Genomic DNA, 24,767 nt, shown 5'->3' on the forward strand with positions numbered 1-24,767 from the left:
GAACTTGCATCAGTTTAAGGTGCAGATCTTCCACAGCAAGCACGGTCGACGTACTTATGTATCCCGGCAACGGGCAAACCCGCTTAAAGCGTTTTCTATTCATTTTTTTTCCATCTCTGGGTGAAGATGAGGGAGGCCGAGCTGTTATCTCTGAGCCAATGAGCGAGCTCGCTGGGAAAATGCTGCTTCAATACATCTTTCCCTCACATAAGGACCTCCCGACTGACAACAGAAGAGAACAGAGGATGTCGAAAACAAATCGAAAACGGATGATTTCATTGATCTGATTTAATTTGACGTGGCGATCCCGGTGCAAATACAAATCAGACGGACTTTCTTACTCTTTGTTTTTGGCGACCTCCTGTGGCGGCATGCCAATGCCACCTCAGGCCTGGTCCAGTTTATCTGCATTTATTATTTTTATTTTTTTTGTGAACACGCATTTCCTGAAATGATTGCGTGTGGACCAGAAACCTTTTAAAAACGAAAGCAATAGATCGGCACAGTTTCCGTGTCCTTGATAATTACAAAAACATGAAGTTTAGGTTCAATTCAAGGCTCTTTTGATCATCTGTATGTAAATGTGCAATGCATTCTTATATACAGGGGTGCGGGAAGGTAACTAGTCATTAGGATTGCTTACAGAACTTATCAGCGAATCATTACAAAAACATTTTTTAAGCAGGTAACACTATTGGGGATTTCTTATTGTATGTTCATGTTGCCATCTCTTAATGCAGAAAGTTGTTCATCGCATCCGTTTTGGCCATTTGAGGAAACTTGTTGATGTTGAAATACAAAGATTGACTTTCACTTTCCCTTGTAATACAGAACACATGATTTGTTTTCAATACATTTGTGACAGTAATATGGATTTTATTACCAATTTTTAATGTCTACCTACTTTTCATCCACTCTGGATAAAAAAATGTCTTCAAAGGAATCAATGAAAACCAAATTGTGTCCTACAAATTAGCTTGACAAACACACAGACCACCACCCAACTTTCCCAGAAAACACCTTGTGTGTCCGATTCTTAGAGAAGTGTTAATCGGAAACTCGCCAGCTTATCACAGACATGTTTTGATGTTTTACGACAACATTTGTCAGCTTATTTGTCATCAGCTGACAGACAAGCAGCACAAGCGCAACACAAACCGTCGGCAGACGTTAGCCCAGCGTGGCGAACCGATAGCCTCGGCCCCGTCACAAACATTTCCCGGAGCATTCCTCGGCGGGACAGATGCTTACGTCTTTTTTCTCTCCCCCCTTTCCTCGAGCTCCAACTGGAACAAAAACGTCTTCGTTCCGGACGGGACGGGCGCCGTGCTGCAATGACACACAAGCCAACGTTGAGAGAAAAAAATAATTCGGTGAACCGGAACGTGGAGACATTTTTGGTTTCCATTGAGGAAAGAGTTAAGTGCAAGTCTCTCTCGTTCCACTGCGGCTTTTCAGCACCAGGCTGCTCTGAGCGTGCGTCCACGGGCCGACACGAAGGCTCCTCGTGGGAGGGGGGGGGGGGGGGGCGTGTCCCTAAACTAAGCTAAGCTAACAGACAAGAAAAGCAATCCGTGACTGAAGGTGGAAGTCGCGTGTGATACGTGATAGCGCCTCATGAATGTGTCACGCTAACAGTTCCATGCCACAATAGTCTGCAGGCCGCGTGTGCTGTGCATGTGTTGCCACTCATGGCCACTAGAGGGGAGCAAAAGTGTCTCTTCATTTCAGCACCACCGCCAGTGGACTGAAAGCGCACGCTGCAAGCCTTTAGTAGCCAAATTAGCCCTTGAAACAGCACAAAATGACCTAATTTATTGGAGAAATCCGTTTAAATTTTCACTTATTCTTTTTGTAAGTCTGTGGTCTTGGTTTTATAGCTGAAGGTACGATAGCTGTATTAATGTAATTGTGTTCTTGTGTACACAGGTGATGAGGTTGTGGTCCAGTCCAGTGACAACTCGTGATGGCCGCCATTGAAGACGATTTGACGCAGAGGAAGTGAGCATAATCCCAAACGACGGCAAGCAGGTGAGCCAAACTCATGACGGCAGCGAGTTATGTTATTTTGACACATAGGAAGTTAGACAAAAATGGATGGAATAAAAATGTTATAAGGAACTGTTATATACAATTATTTTCTTTTGGGTCGGGGGGGGGGGGGGGGGGGCTTGGGGGGGCCATTCAAGACTATAAGACTGACAGTAAATAAAATCCAAAATCTAGTTTGAGTTTAGTGTAATGCAAATGAGGTGAGCAGAATTCAAGCTGGCCGCCATTTAAGATGCTTTAACACGCAAGAGTTTTAACTCGAGACGGCATTCATTTGTTTTACGCTTTGACACTCAGCTGGTGAAATTAGTCGTCCTAAGTGTACAATTTTGACATTTTGGTTCAATTAAATGCAAAAACATAAATGTCATTTTAATGGACTTTTGTGTACTAGCAGGTGTGCGTCATCGTCACAAACGGGACGGATGTAAGACGAAATGTCGATTTGTTTGCTAAACATGGAGCCATATTTACAGAGAAACCACGTGGAATTGTGTTTCAAGTTGACTTTCGTCTCCAATCCCAAACAAGGAAGTGAAGAGCTTCCTGTTGACGTCACCTGCTAGCAGAACAGCTCGACGGCCATCTTGAAAACAGCAACGAGCTAAGCTCATTTTAAAATCCCCTCAAATTCCACCGTCAAAGCTAATCATTTATACTTTAACTGACATTTTTCTTCCATATAAACATTTATACGGAGAGTTTGCTGTCAGTTAAGACAAAAACATGGAGTACCAGTGAGGCAGTCTAGGCCATGGGAAGCACACACCCTTGAGGCTAATAAAGTGGAAATAACGAACGACTGACGCCCAAATGCAACAATAAAGAGTCTTCCGGACATGTCGAGTGTGTGCGGATGCTTGAATTCGGGCAAACCTCCGCTTGGGTAGCGAATAGAGTGGAATTGCGGCTGCTTTGGCTCCCTCTAGCCGCGCCTCCGTGTTCGCTTGTCGACGCGCAGCCCGGCCTGGCCCGCTTGGAAATGCGGCAAACGCACCACATTTCTGAGGAAAACTCGCCCTTCTCGGCCTCAACGCGGACTATACCCCCTGCAGTTGGGACCCCGGGCAATATTGGGCACCGGTGGCCACGGAGGGGCCGCTTAATTCTCACCTTTCTGTAGCTACGTTCCACCTTAGCTCGCGCGTCCGACGGCCCGACGTCGACTGGCTTCTTCTTCGTCTTCTTCCCAGCAAGCCCTGCAAAAGGACACGTCCATGTACGTTCAACGTGTGGGGGTGAACGTCATGGGATAAACCATTATTTAAGGGCCTACAGATGCCCCAGAACGCGTAAAATGGTCATTTGGAGCTAAATTCAGCCACTCTCCAAAGTGCGACTTCAAAACGCCACCTTAAATGTCTGAAATATGAAAACCACATCCTGACATTCACAGTAATCTCCCCCCTTTGTTTTGAATTTATTCTGGTCCATCCCGCATTCAAATAGTTGAAACCAAGACAGCGATTGTCAATCTGCGCGCAGCCGAGCTCCAAGAAGAAAAAACTTTCAGCGGCTCGCCAAGCCCCGCGGCATCTTTCAGAGACTAATAAACACTCCATTCATGATATTTATAAGTGCAAGAGACACTTTGGCCTTTAAGAGCGGCAAGCGGACCACTTCCAAACGAGTCAAAGTCGACAAAGTTGAGGAGAAGGACGTGGACGGGAAGCATCTCCCCAAAGGTGCACAGGTGCGCCCTGACGCAAAAGGACTCCTTTATTGGCTCAAAGGGAGTACACGTACTAAAAATCCAATACATGTTCGGAAAATACACTAAACATGCATGTTTTGCCGTAAAATTGCCAGTTCCGCAGAGAAGAAAGTGAACGATGGAGTCCCATTTAACGCACAGAGCGCCGGACAGCGCACCAAGAGGCGCACTCGGCACGAGAAGTACAAACAACATCCATTTATCGCCCTTAAACTTTCCAGTTGTTCCAATCAACGTGGATAAAAAGTATTAGTGCTGCTTGCGAAGCGTTTAACTGGCTTCACAAGCGAATAACGGGACACAATTGAGCCTTTGAACGCGCCAGTCGCTCAGAAGTTGTGCGCGCATGCAGCCAGCTGCTCCTCCTCTTTCTCTTCCGTCTCCTCTTTTTTTCCTAGTCTTTGTCCGGCGCTGCACGCTCTCAAAAGGCGTCCAATAAATGCCGTGCCGTAAAAGCTCCCAAAACCAAGCACGAACAGTATATCGATCCTTGGAGCTGTTTTGCCCCCAAACAAACTCGCTCCGTCTTGTGGATGCAAAGACGCTGCGCGCAAAATCCTGCGTCGTGTATGCGTGCCTTTAAAAAGAAGAAGAAGAAGAAGAAGGAGGAGAAGAAGACAGAGGACTTGCGTGAAAATTTGCGTGTTGAGGTCTGACCGGTCCGATTCAGGTGGAAGGTAAAGAAGACCCGCTGCGCGCCTGTTCCCCCGCGGCAGCTGACTCGCGGATCCGATTGCACGTGCGCACCAAATTCGCCAACAGCAGTTGCGGGCAGCAGGTGGGCGGTGGGCTTCTGCGTCAATAGAGTCGGCAGCTGCTGCAACGATGAGCAAATTCAACACTTGCAAGTGCCTGCAGTGAGAAATTCATTCCCCCCATTTATTGGCTTTATTTATTATCGTTGGCAAAATTTTAGTTTAAGGCATAATCCTATTTAAGAATGCATTATCAAATGTCTTCTAATGAGAAACAAGCTTTACATGTATTATTTGAGATGATTATATAATGCATTATACCTTCGGTGTCAAACTCAAGGCCCGGGGGTCCGATGTGGCCCACGAACGCAAATCATGCTCGTCAACTTCTGTGACTTTTTGGGCAAAACTCTGTACCCAAATTCCAAATTGTCATAATAATAAACAATAGTGTTGAGATATTGCATTTTTCTGTTACCAAATCCTTCTTCTACAGTAACTTAAAGAATACTTGAACTATTATCCTTGTCTGCTGATTTCAAAACTAGTTTATCCCTCAATTTGCTGTGTAATAGTAAGAATGTTTTGGTGATGATTAAACACCCCTGCATTATATGTGTGCCTTTATTCATTCATTATCCTTTTTAAAACGAGAAATTAGCTTTAAAATGATTATTTGTTTTATTACCGTTATTTGAAATATAATGGATAATATATAGATAACTTATTCATAATTGTTTTTTAGCGTCATATGTAAGTTTTTACTTCTTCTGTGTAGTGCATAATACATAATACTTGAATAAACGAAATGTGCAAAATGTCATCTTTGTGTGTGTTTTTTTTAAATAATTGTTTGGATGTGAACTTGAAGAAAATGTGCAAGAAAGCATACAAGAAACACGTTTAATTCAATGATTTTCATCCAACATGATCAAGACAAGTGGTACAGAAAGTGGATGGAAAGATGTTTAAAGTAGATCAGCACGTCTGCCTCGAAGTCCTCAGCATTCCCTTTAAAGATACAAAACATGTATTCAGCAATCCAATAGAAGATACCAAAATGTGTCGCTCCTGATGTAATTGCGGATAAGGGACGACAGGGGCGCTGCAGCGCTTCCATTTGAGGACGGATGACGACTTTGATGAACATTTCGGTATCTGCGCAGCACATGATTTCAGGCTGCGCTTGGGAAACACGCATTGTTTCCCACAATGCATCTCGAAAGTAGTGAGCGACCCCCAGTCACGAGGAAAGCCAGCTATCCCATGACGCATTGCACTAAAACCGTCCCAAAACTACTTCTCCTTGAGTCGACGACACAGTCCAGTCCACTCTGTAAAAAAAAAAAACGAGAAAGTGACTCGAGATTATGGGATGGATCATTTCAGCTCTGAAGGCAACTCTCTTTTCTAACCACGATGCTATTTTATGACACCTGCCATCGTCTGACAGGGAGAACGAAACAAACCTCGTTGGACGGCTTTATGACGGAGCCATGCTGCCTCCTGGTGGCCACAACCGGAAGGACTTCAATTAATTAATGATGCACAAATATGTTCTTTACACTGTTAATAGTTTTATAAAAGGCAGCATTAGTGTGCTATTTTCTTATTTAAAAAAAAAAAACCCACTACAATTATGGATTTTCCATATCGTAATAATCCTTATATGGCGATTTGATGGTAACACATGAGCGAAGGATTCCGAACGCAGCGACGGACTGTATAGTTGACTCTAGGGCTGAAACGATTAATCGAAAACTCCCTTATTGTTATATAGGAATTTGTATTTAGTGGACTATAGAAGTTGACCAAAAAGTCACTATAAATTTATTTTTAATGTACTTTCTAGTCAACTTCATAGTCCTCCAACTAAAAATTCCAATCTAGTGATTAGGGAGTCGGGAACGCGTGAATGATTCCCAACACAACTTGTCGGAGTTCTTCGTGATCAACGACACAAAATTCCCTCCAGTCCTCCTCTGTCCTCCCCCGGCGGCTCGGCGTCGCGGTACTGCGGGGCTCCGTGTTGCTGTTGGTGCGGCATTTTCCTGGCGTGGTAGTAGCGCCTGGAGGAGGCTCGCCACGCCTCCCTCTGCCGGGCCTGCGAGTCCTGAGGCGAGGCGCCAACGGGCGTCCGCTTCCCGCTGTCGTCGGCGAAAGGGCCGCAGTGCGACGCGGGGAGGCGCGAGGTCGGCGGCGGGCGGTGGAAGCGGGCGTGGCGCGACGCGGGGCCGGCCTGCCGGCGGGCCACCTTGCGGGCGTAGTAGCGTCGGGAGGCGGCTCGCCACGCCGCGCGCTTCTGCTGCTGGGCCTCCTCGGGCAGCTCCGCCGTGGGGACTCGTTTCTTTTTGTTCCTGAGGACGATGACGACGTACGTGATGGATTAGTCGCGTCTGCCGTTGTGCCACGCTGCCAACGTTACACTTAGTGCAGACTTCACAAAGCTAAGTCTGATTTCTGCATCACTTGAGTGTTCTGAAAAGCTAAACGTGCCTCAAGCCTCTTAAGTTTGCCATATGAGTCGACCTGGCATCTGCTTTTGTATGTTTTCGAGGATAAAAACGTAACAGCTCTCAATCTTCCAATTCTTCTTCATTTTCTTAATGCAATGCCGAGTATCGCAACGGCACGATACTCAAGTGACGCAATGGGGACATTCCCGGTAATTATTGAAGGTTTTAACCTCAGTTGCTCCGCCTCTGTGGCACGCGCCAGCCCGTCCGCTTCCTCGCAGGCCATCGCTTCTCGGAACTCCCGTTCTTGAAAACAACAAAACAAAAAAAATATTTTGTAACGCAACATTTTCGCTGTTTGGCATAATGCTCGCTCATACTGTTGATGAGCATCAGGTGGAGGTGGTTTGCTCGTGTTTGGATAATTTAACTACTGAATACAGTCGTTTATGTAACATGGGTGTAAGATTGTGTGTACACACACATACACACACTATATATATATATATATATATATATATTAGACTTTACACCGATTTGATCGGGCTGATCGGTATCGGCCGATAATTAGCATTTTATGCTGATTGGCTTTAATGTCATAATTCGTCGATCCGATCAAAAAGACATTAACTCCGAGTTGCCGCGTGCACAGTATATTTGAATCCAGAAACTAGTTTAGTTTTTGCCTTGTCGCGTGTCTTTTGACGTAGTCCTGTAAATATCTGACGGCCAATGAAGTTATTTATATAAAAAAAAAAAAAAAAAACATGTCGGCAGTGTGGGACAGACAACACGTAATGCCCAGATCAGACTACAAGACAAATTTGCGTATTCCGATACCACCGCATCCCGTTTTTTACGATCATTGGAATTTAGCTTGTCAACTCAAATGTGGCTGGATACACTCGTTACCGCGGCGACGACAACAAGAGTGGATTGCGACAAGACACACACACATACTGTATATATGTGTTTTTTTCACTTCTATGTATAAATGCTTTGTCACCATCTTGTGGCATCTATATGTAAATACAAGTCACTTTTTTGGGGGCGGGCAGAGTTTCACAAAAGGGCAGCGCACCTCGTTTCTCATGCTTCGATGCTGGTGCGGCGGTGCCATCTTTTGAGTTTTCAAAAATCAAAGTTTGCGTCTGGCCCGCTATACGTGCTTCTCTAACAGCAAAATAAATCTATTAATATTAGCGCTGTGATTTGAAGGCAATACCAAATTACCTAGTGTAAAGTTTGCTGCCTGGTGAAAATAAACATTTATCAACATGCTTGCATTGAGAAATATATCTTCAGGCCAATCCAGGAAAGTCATATTGTTATGTCCCTAGTTTCATTGTCAGCTGTAATGCTGTATTTTTGATCAAAGAATCCAAACTGTAAATGTGTTTTTATTCATGCGTCGCATGTTCTGCACATACGGTTCATTTAAACCGGCGGTCGCACGGAGGTGCGGCATAAACACCCGCCTCGCACACATCCGTCTTGCTTTTCGCAGGGCCGGTTCACTGTAGTCGGTGAAAGAAAAATCAGGAGGTCGGCGTTACCTGCGTCCCAAGGGGGACCGCCCGTCTTCTGCTCCTGTCGCTCCCGCGAGCTCTCCTCCTCGCTCTGCTCCCGTTTGACGAGGACGGCGTCCACGTTGCACGGCTCCGCTTTGACGTCGACGCCGCCCGCCTCCGAAGCCCCCGACGGGTCCGTTCGGCTGCGGGGGGGCGAGGGGATGTGCGACGGGGGGCCGTCATAGAGAGCCACTGCGGACGGAGGACACGGCACAGGCGGGCTAAGTCAAGAAATCTTGCTCCGTCACAACAATATAGCAACAATATCAACAATATCAACAATATCATCGGTCGATGATCTGGACTCGTGTTCGTTCGCCGTACTGACACATTCGCAACCGCATCATTTTCTAATTGCTCCAAAAGCAAAACTGCGCTCAGTTATTCTTTGTTATCTGTCGATAAGTCATTTTTTATACAAAAGAACATCATTACATTTGTGTGATGAAATATTATGCCGCTGTACAAGTGTAACGCAACACTAGTGAGCGTACGTGGCGGCTGAGAAGACTGGGAGATGCAGTTTGCCCTGTTTTCTACCAAAACTGGGTGGCATCCTTTTTTACAGATGAACCAATGATGGGGGGTGGGAGAATGAATTTAAAAAAAAAAAAGGCAACGTATGTAAATATCAGACTTCAAAAAGGTGCAGAATTGAGACATTTTTTCAGCTTGCAGACGCTGTGGGCGTGTCGCTGAGTGTTTTGAAAAGCCCGCCGTCCCGGAACGCTCAGCTGTCCAATCAAACACGCGCAGTATTACAGTATTTACTAACACTGCAACAACCAAAATGAAACGATTAATCAATCACTCAATGAACTAGATAGATCAGATACATAAACATAATGTGAACTTACGTACAGGAGAAAGTTAGTTCACACTGCTGCTGCTGGCCGGCGTCCCCACCGCCGTCGCGGTCCCTGTGCTCCCCGGTGCCCGGGGGGGACCGGTCTGGGGTCCCCCGGTCGCGCTCGCTCCCGGAGAGCAGCGTGCACGAGGCGCATCCCCGCCGGCGAAGCGCGTGCACCTCGCGCTGCAACCTGACGATCTCTTTGTCCCTTTCGGCCACCATCCGCTGGTACTCGCGACTGCGGCCGCTGTTGACGCCGTACAGTACGTTGACGACGGAGTCTACCGCGAGTCGGATGGCGTTCTCCACCACCGCCGCCTCCTCCGGCCGCAGGCTGTCGTTTTGTAACAAATTCATCCCCGTTTTGCTTTTGGCCAGGAGCTAGCAGCTAATGTGGCTAACACGAGGATGCGACCTGTCGGACACCAAGGACGCTCGCGCTAAAAGTCACATTTAACACGCCAAAGCGACGCTCGTCATCGACGGGAAAACAAAGTTTGATTAAGTAAACACACAACCGCGGAATTGATTGAAAACTTGACCTTTGCGTTCACTTTCGCTCGCCTCCGGCCGCTGTCTGTTTTCGTGACGTTTCGTCGGCGGTCGGACGGTTGCCCAGTGGCCCGGCGGCACCACAGCGCCACCCGGAGGCCCGTGCGACTGGTGGCAAGGCAATAATACATCAACTATGGTGACGGTGACTGGGATTATTTCAGCGACAAAATATTTGTATTTGGAAAAAAGAATGTAACAAATGAGACAGAGCCTGGTGATTTGATTCAAGGGACAAAATAAAATAATAGATTAAAAAATAAAACAATCCACGCTGATTTAAAAAAAAGTAGAAAAAAGAAAATAATCTAGGTGTGATGTTTTGATTGAAAGGGAAAAAAATCAATAATTATAACATTAAAACAAATAAGGTATCATGATTACTTGATTGACGGAAAAAAAAGAAAATTGATAAAAATCATGAAAAAAAGGCAACCTGATTTTTGATAAAAGCGACAATATAAAGTACAGAGAACAAATATCCAGATGTTTTGATTCAAGGGGGAAATGAGCTAAAACAAATACGAAAACTATTTTTGGGGGGGATTGGAGAGACAAAATAAAATCTAAAAAAAAAAACAAGGTACCCCAATGATTTGATTGAAGAAAGAATATAAGCCATTCTGAGATTTTGAATAAATGGACAAAATCAAATAATGTTTATGGGGGGAAAAAAGACAAGTTATCCTCATATTTTGATTTGCAGGAGCAAAATGCATACGAAAAAATACATCCTTATGATTGACTTGACACAATGGAATGGTTTCACAAAATAAAAAGTGTCATTGGCCTTTTGAGTCAATGGACAAAACAAAAAAATATCTAAAAATAATACATGAAATTAGACCCATAGTTGGTACAGAAGGGGACAAAATAAATACCTAAAGATTTTAACAAGGTATTCTGATTCCAACAAGAATAAGATGAACAAAATATGTCGAAAATGTCACCCTTTGCACTTCCTTCAGTGAGATGAAGTTATTAGTGACCTACAAACAACATTCTGTATATTGTACATATATAATCCGTTTACAAAATGAAGAGTAAAACTACTCGACTGTTCAACGTGGAGCGTTTTCCGACTCTTCCCCAGCGTCACTACACATCATCCACTGCTTGACGTAGTTGGAGCGCGAGGTTAGTCGCCCGGGTGGGAAATCTCCGCAGCGGTCTCGCGAGCCGGAATGGGACGGGCTGGCGCACTCCCCGAAACCGCTGTCCACCGTGTCCAAGTCCACGCGGGGGTAGCCGTCGTCCGACCGCTGCCCGGAGGCCAGCGAGGCTCGCTCCTCTTGCTCCTCGTCCTGCTCGTCCACTTCCGGCTCCGCCGGCTCGCGGTCCGGCAGCTCCCCGTAGTTCGGACTGGACCCTTCCTGGGACTCCTCTCCGCACAGAGTCACCGTGTGAATGGACACGTGTTGCAATTGTGCCAAGGGGGCGCGGACGAGGAGGCGTCCCGCTGCCTCGCGTCTCCTCGTCCGCTTCTGCGCTCGCGTCGCGTTTGTGGCAGAAAAAGTCGTGCTCGCTGAACATGGGCTTGACCCAGTCCTACCACGGACGTTAGCAGGAAGCAAAAGAAACACGATGTGTAAGTATTAGGCCCGTATCGATATACAGTGGGTACGGAAAGTTTTCAGACCCCCTTCAATTTTTCACTCTTCACTGTTATATTGCAGCCATGTTTGTTAAAATCATTTAAGTTCATTTTCCCCCACATTAATGTACACACGGCACCCCATATTGACAGAAAAAAAACGGAATTGTTGACATTTTTGCTGGTCTATTATAAAAGAAAAACTGAAATGTCACACAGCCATCTTCAGAGCCTTTGCTGAGTCTTTAGCGGAAGCCCCCTTTTGAGCTAATTCAGCCATGAGTCTTTGTGGGAATGATGCAACAGGTTTTTCACACCTGGATTTGGGGATCCTCTGCCATTCCTCCTCGCAGATCCTCTCCAGTTCTCTCAGGTTGGATGGTGAACGTTGGCGGGCAGCCATTTTCAGGTCTTTCCAGAGATGCTTAATTGGGTTTAAGTCAGGGTTATGGCTGGGCCATTCAAAAACAGTCACTGAGTTGTTCTGAAGCCACTCCTTCGGTACTTTAGTTGTGTGCTTAGGGTCATTGTCTTTTTTTAAGGTGAACCTACGGCCCAGTCTGAGGTTGTGAGCACTCTGGAGAAGGTTTTCGTCCAGGATATCCCTGTACTTGGCCGCCTTCATCTCTCCTTCGATTGCAACCGATCGTCCTGTAAAAACACCCCCACGGCATGACGCTGCCACCGCCGTGCTTCACTGTTGGGACTGTATTGGACAGGTGATGAGCAGGGCCTGGTTTTCTCCACACGTGCCGCTTAGAATTCTCAATCTTGGTCTCATCAGACCAGAGAATCTTATTTCTCACCATCTTGGAGTCCCTCAGGTGTTTCTTAGCAAACTCCATGCGGGCTTTCATGTGTCTTGCACAGGAGAGGCTTCCTTCCGTCGCGCCACTCTGCCATAAAGACCCGACTGGTGGAGGGCTGCAGTGATGGTTGACTTTCTAGAACTTTCTCCCATCTCCCGACTGCCTCTCTGGAGCTCAGCCACAGTGATCTTTGGGTTCTTCTTGACCTCTCTCACCAAGGCTCTTCTCCCCCGATCGCTCAGTTGGTCCGGACAGCCAGGTCGAGGCAGGAAGGGTTCCGGTCGTCCCAAACGTCTTCCATTTCAGGATTATGGAGGCCACTGTGCTCTTAGGAACCTTAAGTGCAGCGGACATTTTTTTTGTAAACTTGGCCAGATCTGTGCCTTGCCACAATCCTGCCTGAAGAGCTCTTCAGGCACTTCCTTTGACTTCATAATTCTCATTTGCTCTGACATGCACTCTGAGCTGTAAGGTCTTCTATAGACAGGGGTGTGGCTTTCCTAATCAAGTCCAATCAGTATCATCAAACACAGCTGGACTCCAATGAATGTGTAGAACCATCTCAAGGATGATCAGAAGAAATGGACAAATATATCAGCGTCACAGCAAAAGGGTCTGAATACATATGGCTGTGTGATATTTCAGTTTTTCTTTTCGAATAGCAAAACAGCAAAAATGTCAACAATTCCGTTTTTTTTCTGTCAATACGTGGTGCTGTGTGTACATTAATGAGGGAAAAAATGAACTTAAATGATTTTAACCAATGGCTGCACTATAATAAAGAGGGAAAAGTTTAAGGGTGTTCTGAAAACATTCCGTACCCACTGTAGTATCGAAACCGAAAATCACCATACTATAAGACAGGTGTGTCAAACTCATTGTTGTTCAGTGGCCATATACAGCCTAATTTGAGGTTAATTGGGGGCTGGACCACTAAAATAATGCCATACTTAATATAATAATCCATTACAACAAGTTTTTGCCTTTGCTTTAATGCAAAACAAAACCAGTACAGTGGGAAACTTCAGATTTAAGGACATTCTTATTTTACAAAACAAGATTTTGCCTTAGTTTGTCATCTACATGTGTGCATATTAACTTATCACAGTGACTGTATTTGAAGGCACAAAACTTGAAGTCACATATGTTTGGAAATGAAAAAATACAGTATGGCACTTTAAAATTAATTCGTCTTATGAAGACAGAGGAATTATTACCATTCCACGTTCTAAATTAACATAATAATTCTCAAATTTATCCTTAGTCCCCAACACCACCATGTTTTGTGTATTTTTTCTCATTTTAAAATTCATCCCCGGCCGGATCGTATCCCCTAGCGGGCCGGTTTTGGCCTGCGGGCCGTATGTTTGACAGGCACTTGCGTCGTCTCGGAAATGGCAGAACCGCGACACGCGCTTTAAAAAGTGTGTTTTAACAAGTTTCAAAGTGTCTCAACATGTTGTCTCTGACGGTGATCTGATAGCTTGTTCAGGCGAACTCAATATGTTCACACATTCACTGTTTGGAGTCTGAGCCTTTTCCTGTTTGTGATTTAGCGAAAAACTTCAAATCGCATGAATATTTACAGGGTATTTAACCAGTTTAACAAATGTTTTTGAGGGCGGGTGTTACATGAAAGCGTCATTTGTTTCAACCGTCTTGTTACTTTTTCCCACTGAGCTGGAAGACAAACATCAACCCACAGCTCGTCATTACAAAAAAAAATAAATACAAAAATACTGCGGACCCCTCTGAGCATGCGCATAATAAACATTCACACCATCTCGGCGGCCCCTCAGTGTGACTTTGAGGGGAAGTCCCAGGCAGCGAGGGTTTGCTGAAAGGCCCCCCACCCTCAAGGAGCGCCGCCTCCTGGCCACCAGTGCAAACTACACCCTCTCACCTTGAAGTTGCCTCGATAGTTGAGGTAGAGCGGCTCGAAGAAGCTGTGCGGCTTGGACACGTACGTGCTCAGCTGGAGTCTTTTCAGCAACAACCTGGGAAGACACACGCGCAGCTGTACCTAATATATTGACGGACTCGACCAGGGCTCGGCGTTGTAAGCTGGCGCTCAAGGGGCACATTTGAGTTTGAAAAATGGCAGCTTAAAAGCCTTTTGCATTCTTCTGCCTTTCAACACATCATGAGCTCCCTTGTTTTAATGTTTTAACATTTGTAACTTTGTTACTGTTTGATTGTTGTCAATTGTTTTGTCTTTTGTTCAATTGTTATTCATGCACAGCACTTTGTTTCAGCTGTGGTTGCTTTGTAAAGTGCTCTATGAATAAAGTTGAGTCAAGTGTTGCATTTGCAGAACTGCGGCGTGTGACTTCCTGTCAAGCGAAGTGTGGTTTCTCGCTCTGCCGGAGGTGATGCCAGGAAAGGGTAAAGCTGAAGCGGTGAGAAGAAATATCATCATCATCCTCCGCCGTGTACGGGAGGTGAGCAGGCGGCGCTGGCGATGATTCATGCTGTGTCCGAATTGACTTTCGCTTTTGTGTCATGTTTGTGAACAGCCTAATAAATGAAGTCCGTTGGAGAAAATCCAGCAAATCCCCGTGTTTGTTTTAGTACTCACGGTTTTCGAGAGCAACCCAGCAGCAGCGCGGCGCCGACGGCGACGACGACGGCTAGCAGGACGTACAGCCAGGATCCTTTCACTAATGCGCAGGAGGAAATCAGCAGCCAATTAAAAGGTTTTATCCAGTGTAAATACTGTACATTGGGACAAGCCGAAAGTCACAACAACAACTGTTGCAGTGTTGTAAGTCTGCCTTTAAGGGGCGTGGCCAAGTGAGACATCGAGACTGCAGGTCCGGTTGACCCAACTCGGCCGGTTAGACTTCACGTGAGCATCGGCGACTGCCCACATGCGAGGGCATTACAGTAGCATAATTGCTCCAGGTTTTTCCTTTCACTTCACTCGAGAGGCAGCGTATGTGAAGCTAGCATAACTCAAATTTGGAGTTATGCTAAAGTTGAGTAAAAAAACAAAAAAAAACAACCAAAAAACAACTAATGCCTGGATCGGACCACAACAAATTTGATATGTCAGACTACTGCTCTAAAATCCTGCCGAGAACACTGGCAACCCTACACGACAAATATCACAGTATCACCGTATCCCGTCTTTGACAATCATACGGTTAATATTGTAAAGATTGGGTAAACTACCGGCTACAATAACGGATACCACGGTGCGAGTTTTGATTGTGGCAATGTTTTCTGTTGACAATAAAGAGCAAAGACGAAATAACTTCTGTGGTGTCGTCCCCGGAGGAGCTTGAGGTCATGGTTCACATGCTTTTAATACTGCTAGCAGGTTGTTTTGCCGACTGGAACTCAGTCAGACGCTCTATGTGTCTGCTTAATGTCGGAACTGACTCGCTACTCTGTTCTGCGAATTCTGCCTAGCAACAAACGGGAACTGAATCCCTACTCTGTTCTGCGAATTCTGCCTAGCAACAAACGGGAACTGAATCCCTACTCTGTTCTGCGAATTCTGCCTAGCAACAAACGGGAACTGAATCGCTACTCTGTTCGACAAATTCTCCCTCGCAACAAATTGGAACTAAATCGCTACTCTGTTCTTTTTTTGTTGTTGTCCTGTTCGGCTGTTAGGTCAAGCAGAATGGAAAATCTGTATCCCTTTAATGCCGAAACAGTTTTACTGCGTCACAGTGGAGTTTTTAAGGTTCCGCGGTGGCATTATAATGAGGTTTATTGAGAATCAGACTTGATCAGTCGAACAGGACAAAGTTTGTAGATGGGAGAAAGAAACAAAGACAAAAGACAAAGCACTAATTGTAAACAGGATGAGCGAAGTAAATTATTACATTATCGACAACAATGAAAGGTTAAATATGAGTGTTGCATGGGGCTGTGGTGCTCCACCCTGGGAGGGAAGGACAGGACAAGATAGAACAGGACAAGGACAGGAGAAGAAGCATGCAGGACAAGGGTCGTGAACCCGGCTGTACAATTGAAGTGTGGTGGCATTAATGATGTAAATTATAAAAGTGTACAGGGCGAGAGGATAAGTGAGGGGATACACATGCGATTTGCACATTCACGAGTTATTTGTTGCAGTAAGGGGTGTGTGCCTGCGGATACATGCAAGTGAATTGATACCGTTTTACATGCACAAACACTGACAGAGGTGTCCTGTAATCGCGGCGGCGGGGGACCCCACCCGATCATTCGAGGGGCGGGATCTGGCCCAGGGGTCCACCCGAGAGCAGCCCGGCGGACGGGACACGTCCCACACCGAGGGATCCGGGGCGCTCCGCCGGCCCCACCGAGACGCCCCGACAACCGGCCACCCGGCGGGGGCCGCAGGGACCCGACGGTCCCTGGGTCTCGCCACTCTGTTCTACAAATTCTGTCTAGCAACAAACGGGAACTGAAGCGCTACTGGTCTACGAATTCTGCTTAGCAACAAACGGGAACTGAATCACTACTCTGTTCCACGAATTCTGCCTAGCAACAAATGGGACCTAAATTGCTACTCTGTTCTACGTATTCTGCCTAGCAACAAACGGGAACTGAATCGCTACTGTTCTACGAATTCTGCCTAGCAACAAACAGGAACTGAATTGTTACTCTGTTTTACGAACTCTGCCCAGCAACCTTGCTGTCTCCTTGGCCACACTGCAAATCATGGCAGAAAAAGGTCAGGAAGAGCCGGCAGGAACACAATAAGACACATGCTTAATGTCAGAACTGAATCACTACTCTGTATTACATATAAACAGGTTTTACAATGTACATGAGTATCTCCCTGTGTAACAATCAATAAAATAGAGACTCGCTTCTCCGTTACCTCCGACGTCCGCTGAGTTTGTCGGCGTGGTCGTCCACTTGACCGTGAAACTCCACTCGCTCCACGGGCCCTGAGACGGGTTACTGGGACACAACTTGGCCTGGACCGCCACGCTACACGTGGCACGGGGTGGCAGCTCCTTGTGGCGTATGACGAGGAACCTCTCATCCACCAAGAAGGAACGCGCTGGATCCTGACAGAGGAAATAGTAAAAACATCTCAAAAATTGCGACTGTGTTGGAGATCACTGAATCATTCACGATACAGCGGTGCCTCGAGCTAAGACTTTTATTTTTATATAGCGGACTATACGCACCCCTCCTTGAGCCGTTACCTTATCGTGGTGGAGGGGTTTGTGTGTCCCAATGATCCTAGGAGCTAAGTTGTCTGGGGCTTTATGCCCCTGGTAGGGTCACCCATGGCAAGCAGGTCCTAGGTGAGGGACCAGACAAAGTACGGCTCCAAAAACCCCTATGACGAGTACAATTAATGGATTCAGGCTTCCCTTGCCCGGACGCGGGTCACCGGGGCCCCCCTCTGGAGCCAGGCCTGGAGGTGGGGCTCGAAGGCGAGCGCCTGGTGGCCGGGCCTGCACCCATGGGGCCCGGCCGGGCACAGCCCGAAAGGGTAACGTGGGTCCCCCTTCCCGTGGGCTCACCACCTGTGGGAGGGGCCATAGGGGTCGGGTGCAGTGCGAGCAGGGCGCTGGCTGAAGGCGGGGACCTTGGCGATCCGATCCCCGGCTACAGAAGCTGGCTCTAGGGACGTGGAATGTCACCTCTCTGGCAGGGAAGGAGCCCGAGCTGGTGTGTGAGGTCGAGAAGTTCCGACTAGATATAGTCGGACTCGCCTCCACGCACAGCTTGGGCTCTGGTACCAGTCCTCTCGAGAGGGGTTGGACTCTCTTCCACTCTGGAGTTGCCCACGGTGAGAGGCGCCGAGCAGGTGTGGGTATACTTATTGCTCCCCGGCTCGGCGCCCGTTCGTTGGGGTTCACCCCGGTGGACGAGAGGGTAGCCTCCTTCCGCCTTCGGGTGGGGGGACGGGTCCTGACTGTTGTTTGTGCCTATGCACCAAACAGCAGTTCAGAGTACCCACCCTTTTTGGAGTCCTTGGAGGGGGTGCTGGAGAGCACTTCCGCTGGGGACTCCATCGTTCTGCTGGGGGACTTCAATGCTCACGTGGGCAATGACAGTGATTGGGTGGAACGGCCCCCCCGATCAGAACCCGAGCGGTGTTCTGTTAATGGACTTCTGTGCTTATCACGGATTGTCCAGAATGAACACCATGTTCAAGCATAAGGGTGTCCACACGTGCACTTGGCACCAGGACACCCTAGGTCGCAGTTCGATCATCGACTTTGCGGTCGTGTCATCGGACTTGCGGCCGCATGTCTCGGACACTCGGGTGAAGAGAGGGGCGGAGCTGTCAACCGATCACCACTTGGTGGTGAGTTGGCTCCGATGGTGGGGGAAGATGCCGGTCCGACGTTGCAGGCCCAAACGTATTGTGAGGGTCTGCTGGGAACGTCTGGCGGAATCCCCTGTCAGAAGGAGTTTCAACTCCCACCTCCGACAGAACTTTGCTCATGTTCCGAGGTAGGCGGGGGACATCGAGTCCGAGCGGACCGTGTTCCGCGCCTCCATTGCTGAGGCGGCCGACCGGAGCTGTGGCCGTAAGGTGGTCGGTGCCTGTCGCTGCGGCAATCCCCGAACCCGTCGGCGGACACCAACGGTGAGGGATGCCGTCAAGCTGAAGAAGGAGTCCTATCGGGGCTTTTTGGCCTGTGGGACTCCCGAGGCAGCTGATGGGTACCGGCTGGCCAAGCGGAATGCAGCTCTGGTGGTCCCTGAAGCAAAAACTCGGGCATGGGAGGAGTTCGGTGAGGCCATGGAGAAAGACTTCCGGATGGCTTGTGGGTGGTGCTTCGGGAGTATGGGGTACCGAACCCCCTGATACGGGCTGTTCGGTCCCTGCACTATCAGAGTCAGAGTTTGGCCCGCATATCCGGCAGTAAGTCGGACTCGTTTCCGGTGAGGCTTGGACTGCCCTTTGTCAGCGATTCTGTTCATAACTTTTATGGACAGAATTTCTAGGCACAGCCGAGGCGTCGAGGGGGTCCGGTTTGGTGGCCTCAGTATTGCATCTCTGGTTTTTGCAGACGATGTGGTTCTGTTGGCTTCATCAAGCCGTCACCTCCAACTCTCACTGGAGCAGTTCGCAGCTGAGTGTGAAGCGGCCGGGATGAGAATCAGCACCTCCAAATCTGAGACCGTGGTCCTCAGTCGGAAAAGGGTGGCGTGCCCTCTCCGGGTCGGGGATGAGATCCTGCCCCAAGTGGAGGAGTTCAAGTCTCTTGGGGTCTTGTTCACGAGTGAGGGAAGAACGGAACGGGAGATCGACAGGCGGATCGGCGCGGCGTCTGCAGCGATGCGGAATTTGTATCGGTCCGTAGCGGTGAAGAAGGAGCTAAGCCGAAAGGCGAAGCTCTCGATTTACCGGTCGATCTACGTTCCTACCCTCACCTACGGTCACGAGCTGCGGGTCGTGACTCAAAGAACGAGAGCCAGGATACGAGCGGCCGAAATGAATTTCCTCCGCAGGGTGTCCGGGCTCTCCCTTAGAGATAGGGTGAGACGCTCGGTCATCCGGGAGGATCTCAGAGTAGAGCCGCTGCTCCATCGCGTCGAGAGGAGCCAGATGAGGTGGCTTGGGCATCTGATTCGGATGCCTCCCGGACGCCTCCCCGGTGAGGTGTTCCGGGCACGTCCCGCCGGGAGGAGAGCACGGGGACGACCCAGGACACGCGGGAGAGACGACATCCTTCGGCTGGCCCGGGAACGCCTCGGGATCCCCTCGGAAGAGCTGGATGAAGTGGCTGGGGAGAGGGAAGTCTGGGCGTCCCTGCTAAAGCTACTGCCCCCGCGACCCGACCTCGGATAAGCGGTAGAAAATGGATGGATGGATGGACGGACTATACACAGTAGCTGACTAAAAGTAAGTATTCCCTACTCCCTCCAGAGTAGGGAATGATGAATGCGTTTGGAATCATTCATCATTCCCTACTCCTGAATGACTATACAGTTCAGGAATTTTTAACGAGCGATTCCGAGCACAGCCCATAAAAAATGGAGTTTACCTGCGAGACACCTGGGCTGGCTCGGATGCGCAGCCTGTAAGTCAGACAATGGTTGCGGTCGCTGCTGTGGTCCCACGTGATGTTGTAGAATCCGTCAGCGCTCATCGCCCGGACGTTGGAAGGCGGCGGAGGTTTCACTGGGATCAATGCAAATGAAGCTGAATGCTAACAAGCTGCGCGACATGGATGATCGTCTCGATTTGTTATGTTGTTACATTAGGCTATTGGTGTACAAAATTCATGTCTACACTTGATCCTGACCTGGATGGTCTTATAGCTATCTTTTATTTTTATTAATATTGTTTTTTGAAAATAAAAATACATTAAAATAATTATGAAATTATGAAAACACATCATAATTTTGTTTACAATTTTTGTATGGTTGCCTTAACGTCGATTTCCTTATTCACCACACTCCGATATAAAAACACTAACTCATTTCATTTTTATCTGAAAAATAAAAGATATTTCATGTTAATGCTTGTTTGTTTCTATGTGGTTTGCGATTGGCTGGCGACCAGTTCAGGGCGTACCCCGCCTCTCGCCCGAAGATAGCTGGGATAGGCTCCAGCACGCCCGCGACCCGCGTGAGGATAAAGAGGTACAGAAAATGGATGGATGGATATTTAATGTTAATACATATTTTTGAAATTGTATAGTTATGAAAATATGAATCACATATATTTATAACGTATGTAATAATTTAATAATTTAGATATTGATGATTGAAATGATTTAATGACATTTTCTAGCAATTTTGTTTTCTTTCTAAAAATGTCACATGTTCAATAGTTCGGATTTAATATGGAAAACATTTAGGAAAAAAAAAATCACTTTCTATCCAAAACACTACCTCAAATATTTTGGGTGTTTTTAAAAACAAAAACAAAAATTCTCCCCCCTAAAAATGACATAATATTTCCCTAAAAAAAGAAAAAAGAATATGATAATGTGACATTGTAAGGAAAAAATGTTGTCTGCTTAGATAAAGAATGTTTTTATAGATATATATAATTATTTATTACCGGTATATATTTGATAGATAGATAGATTTACGATACATTTTATATCTATTCAAAATAAATCAGAAGTTATGAGCCAGTTCAATCCGGAGTGGCTCCAGAATACACGTTTGGCAATACGCTTTTAACATATTCCGACTCAAATCTCACCAGATCGGGTTGTCATTCATTGAATAAAAGTTCATCCGGAAGCAGCTTAACCTGCCCTCCTGTCAACCACAAGTCACGGTCTGCAGTTTGGGCTTACCCACGTTGTAGAGCGCCCAGGTGGACAACTCGCCCTCCGGGCCGCCCCGTCGGCCGACCGTCGTCGTGCATTCGGTCCCGACGACGGCGACGTCGTAGAGCGCCGGCGGGTACATGACGCACCAGGACTGAGGAGGCGTCACCTGGCAGCTGCCGGCCACGTGGAGCTCGCCGTCGCTACGAAAGCACAAGCAGCTTGGGAAGATGACTTTGGAAATGTAGTTAGTTACGAGTTGTAATAGTACAGGTACATCTCAGTAAATCAGAATATATTTATAGTAATTTTTTGAGATGACATTCCTCAATAAATTGTGCAAAAGAAGCCTGCAGATGACTATAGATTTATCGTTTTCAAATTTGTAGTGGAACATTTTCCAGCTAATAAAGTACATCTTCAGTCAGCTTCTGTTCCACAATTGATTTAGTTATGTCATATCAATAAATTAGAATAAATATATCCAAATGTATTGAGATGGACCTGTTTGTACTAGTATGCAGCCAGCTCAGCATCGCAACTGAGAATGTGTTCTCAGTGGCCAAAACATTTCAATCAAATGCATCATAACTCAGGTCACTACAGACGCGAATAGCTTGGCTCAGCCCGACCAATCAGAGGACAGAAAAATGCTGACGTGAGCAAGGGCCAGCGCTCTGGCCCTGTGAGGATGAATTAGAAATGTGATTGATTCAGGAAACAGTCCCGTTGCAAATGTAGTTGATGTTGAAATCTGATCGGACCCCCCCAAAAAAATCGAACATCCAAATACACGTACTGGAAGCAGTGCAGACAAGAGTGACAAATGGACTGCTGGCAAGAAAGCCATACAACTTCACGGAACAAATATTCAAGATGGCGTCAGGTAGGGATTACCTGCAGTTGACGTCAAGGCGCAGCGGGTGCGTCGGGACGGACGCGCAGGAGCAGTTGAGGAGAGCGTTGTAGTCGGTGGAGCAGGTGACGCCGCAGGCGGAGGAGGCCACTGCGGCCACAGACGAGCCTTTGACAACATGCGGTAGACCAGGAGTGCGAAAAGTAAAGCGTCGCCTTTGGGGTGGCTTTTTTGTCGACGGAGGTGTGGGGAGCACTGATAGAAATGTTTTTTTGCCCCAAAACATCATTCTACGAAGACCAATATTGAACCGTGAATGAACCTTTGCCATTAACACATATTACCAAATATTTATATCAAATAGGCCTCGCGATGCCACTGCCGTGCACTGTACTGCATTCATACACTCGTGCAGGAGATTCAAATAAAGTTAAAATGGTTACAGTGTTCCCTTGCTATATCACCATTCACTTAATGCAGATTCAGTGCATTGCAGAATTTCTTAATAGTCATAATGCGCATATAGCGAACCCCCGCTATATCGCAGTTCCGCTATTTCGATCCTTTTTCAAATGATTGCACAATAGCTTTCTTTCTTTTTTTTAAAAAACAGTTTAGGCAATTGATAGTACAGGTAGTCTCTCTGGGATGCAAACGCCTTCTTTTTCGCACTGTATGTGTTCTCACATCCTGGTCACCACCTTCTCCACCTCTTTCCCTCAGATTGGCGCTTTCGAACAATGCAGGCAAAAACCAGCAGACATTCCAACAGCTTCTTTCCTCTTGCCATTCGAATGCTAGAAGCTACGTGATTCTCCGCAGTGTGCTTTTATGTTTTTATGTCTCAAAAGTATTTTTCGTCAAAAGGGCTGTCTGTTGGCATCCGAGAGCGGCTCCAACGACTGGAGAGAAATTCCTCGTGTGTTTTTATCATCATTATCATCGCAGTTATAAGACAAACATCACATTGAGTACGTTTACAATTTGCAAAACAACAACAACAACAACAAAAAACGTATTGCCACGCCTTCGAAGACACATTTCGGACTGCAGAAAATTGACAGGCTGTCTTCGCCTGCGCCTCTTTTCCGTATCAAAAACGGACCAGCAACTCCCCCCCCCCCCCCCCCGCCTGTCGTTCAATTATAATGGAACGAAACATTTTGTTTTTAATAAAAAAAAAAACAGCAATGTATATGTATATATATATATATATATATATATATAATTGGTTTTTAACGTGTTTGGTTGCTAACTAGCCTGTATCCCACCTAATAATTCCGGGAAGTCGTATGAAAAACACCTTAATTAGTCCATTTTTAATTCACAAAACAACACAAACAGTAAGATTCCGCATTCTAATACTTATTCCCAATGGCGGAAAATTGACGGGTTGACTTTGCCTCGATCCCCTTTCATTGGACGTGCAGAATGTGGGAATAAAAAGATGGAGAAATGTGTACAGGCACTATTGTGACTTCAATGACGTACCGCCTTGGATGAGCAGTCTGAGGCTCCACAGCATCGATAATAAGACGGCGGCCATGAAGGTGCTCGCAAAAGCAGGAAAGACAGCCACTGGAAGTAAATATAGCAACAGTAGCTGACATGCAACACAAAAAACATTTTGAAAAGACATCACAATACACAACATTAAAAATGACAAACGCCTAAAGCGGGAGAAATCAATTTAAAGTGAATTATATTCACTTTAAAGCCATTTGTATAACCCTGACACAAAAGGAAGAGCTTACCTTTTTTTTTTATTTTGGACCCTAAAGACATAAAAAAAAAAATAAAAAATAAAAAAATTTTTTTTAAAAAGAAAGCCGATGATGTGCGAGTGAATAAGCCAAATTTGGTCCGCACGGTGGCGTCCGCCGCTGTGATGTCAAATGTGGTTACATCGCCTTTTGCAACGTGGCTTCCTCGCTGCGCCGCGCCGCCGATGCCGCAAATAAACTTAGCGCATCCTTTTTTTTTTTTTCTTGCCTTTTGTTGCCTGTTTCTCCTTCACAGAACCTGCAGAACTCAAGAGACAACACGAGCGCTTCAGAAACGCACCTCGCAGCAGACACGCTTGCGACACTCCAGCACATCATCTTCACATGGCATGTAAATTTTGCCCTATGACTCAAAATAATACCACAGCAGTTTCGCTACTGAGATGATCCGAATAATACACACACACGCACACACACACACACACACAAAAAGACCCTTATGATGAGCGTGCATGCCTGCAACAAGCACTTTATGAGGGGTTTCCAGTGTGTTTAGGGCCGTAAAACCCCTCACTTCAATGTTTAACTCATCCTATTACTATTTTACATTAATGATGGACTGGGAAGTGTGTGCATTGTAGCTTTAAAACAGTTTAGAGTCACTCAGTTCAATAATATACGCCCACAAATA

At 46.6% G+C, this 24,767-nt stretch overlaps 3 protein-coding genes and 1 long non-coding RNA gene across 5 annotated transcripts in view; 1 reads left to right on the forward strand and 3 right to left on the reverse strand.

Annotated features, from left to right (window-relative positions):
* Positions 1-3,265, reverse strand: part of LOC133401845 (protein rapunzel-like) — an 8,568-nt gene extending 5,303 nt beyond the window's left edge. For both annotated transcript variants that reach the window (XM_061675301.1, XM_061675300.1), the window contains exons 1-2: positions 3,166-3,265; positions 1,252-1,329 (exon numbers count right to left, since the gene is read on the reverse strand). The gene's annotated coding sequence lies outside the window, so the exon portion shown is untranslated. The remainder of the gene's footprint in view (positions 1-1,251; positions 1,330-3,165) is intronic.
* Positions 1-17,243, forward strand: part of LOC133401846 (uncharacterized) — a 24,908-nt gene extending 7,665 nt beyond the window's left edge. Inside the window, exons 2-4 of the long non-coding RNA XR_009768476.1 lie at positions 1,930-2,031; positions 14,608-14,734; positions 14,810-17,243. This is a non-coding gene — a long non-coding RNA (uncharacterized LOC133401846). The remainder of the gene's footprint in view (positions 1-1,929; positions 2,032-14,607; positions 14,735-14,809) is intronic.
* On the reverse strand, positions 5,366-10,429 carry LOC133401844 (uncharacterized). The gene is made up of 4 exons (XM_061675299.1): positions 9,350-10,429; positions 8,474-8,680; positions 7,148-7,223; positions 5,366-6,818 (listed from the first exon to the last, which is right to left on the reverse strand). Exons 1-4 carry the CDS (start codon positions 9,693-9,695, stop codon positions 6,413-6,415), a joined length of 1,035 nt encoding a protein of 344 aa, XP_061531283.1. The 5' UTR covers positions 9,696-10,429; the 3' UTR covers positions 5,366-6,412.
* On the reverse strand, positions 10,486-23,913 carry il21r.1 (interleukin 21 receptor, tandem duplicate 1). The gene is given in 9 exon segments (XM_061675297.1): positions 10,486-11,342; positions 11,344-11,438; positions 14,197-14,290; positions 14,872-14,953; positions 17,116-17,308; positions 20,255-20,391; positions 21,524-21,699; positions 22,394-22,502; positions 23,844-23,913. Coding segments are annotated over 9 exon segments (1,332 nt in total). The 5' UTR covers positions 23,899-23,913; the 3' UTR covers positions 10,486-10,951.
* Between the last annotated feature and the right edge of the window lie 854 nt (positions 23,914-24,767).

The sequence above is a fragment of the Phycodurus eques genome, chromosome 4 (assembly GCF_024500275.1).
Source record: "Phycodurus eques isolate BA_2022a chromosome 4, UOR_Pequ_1.1, whole genome shotgun sequence".
NCBI lineage: Eukaryota > Metazoa > Chordata > Actinopteri > Syngnathiformes > Syngnathidae > Phycodurus > Phycodurus eques.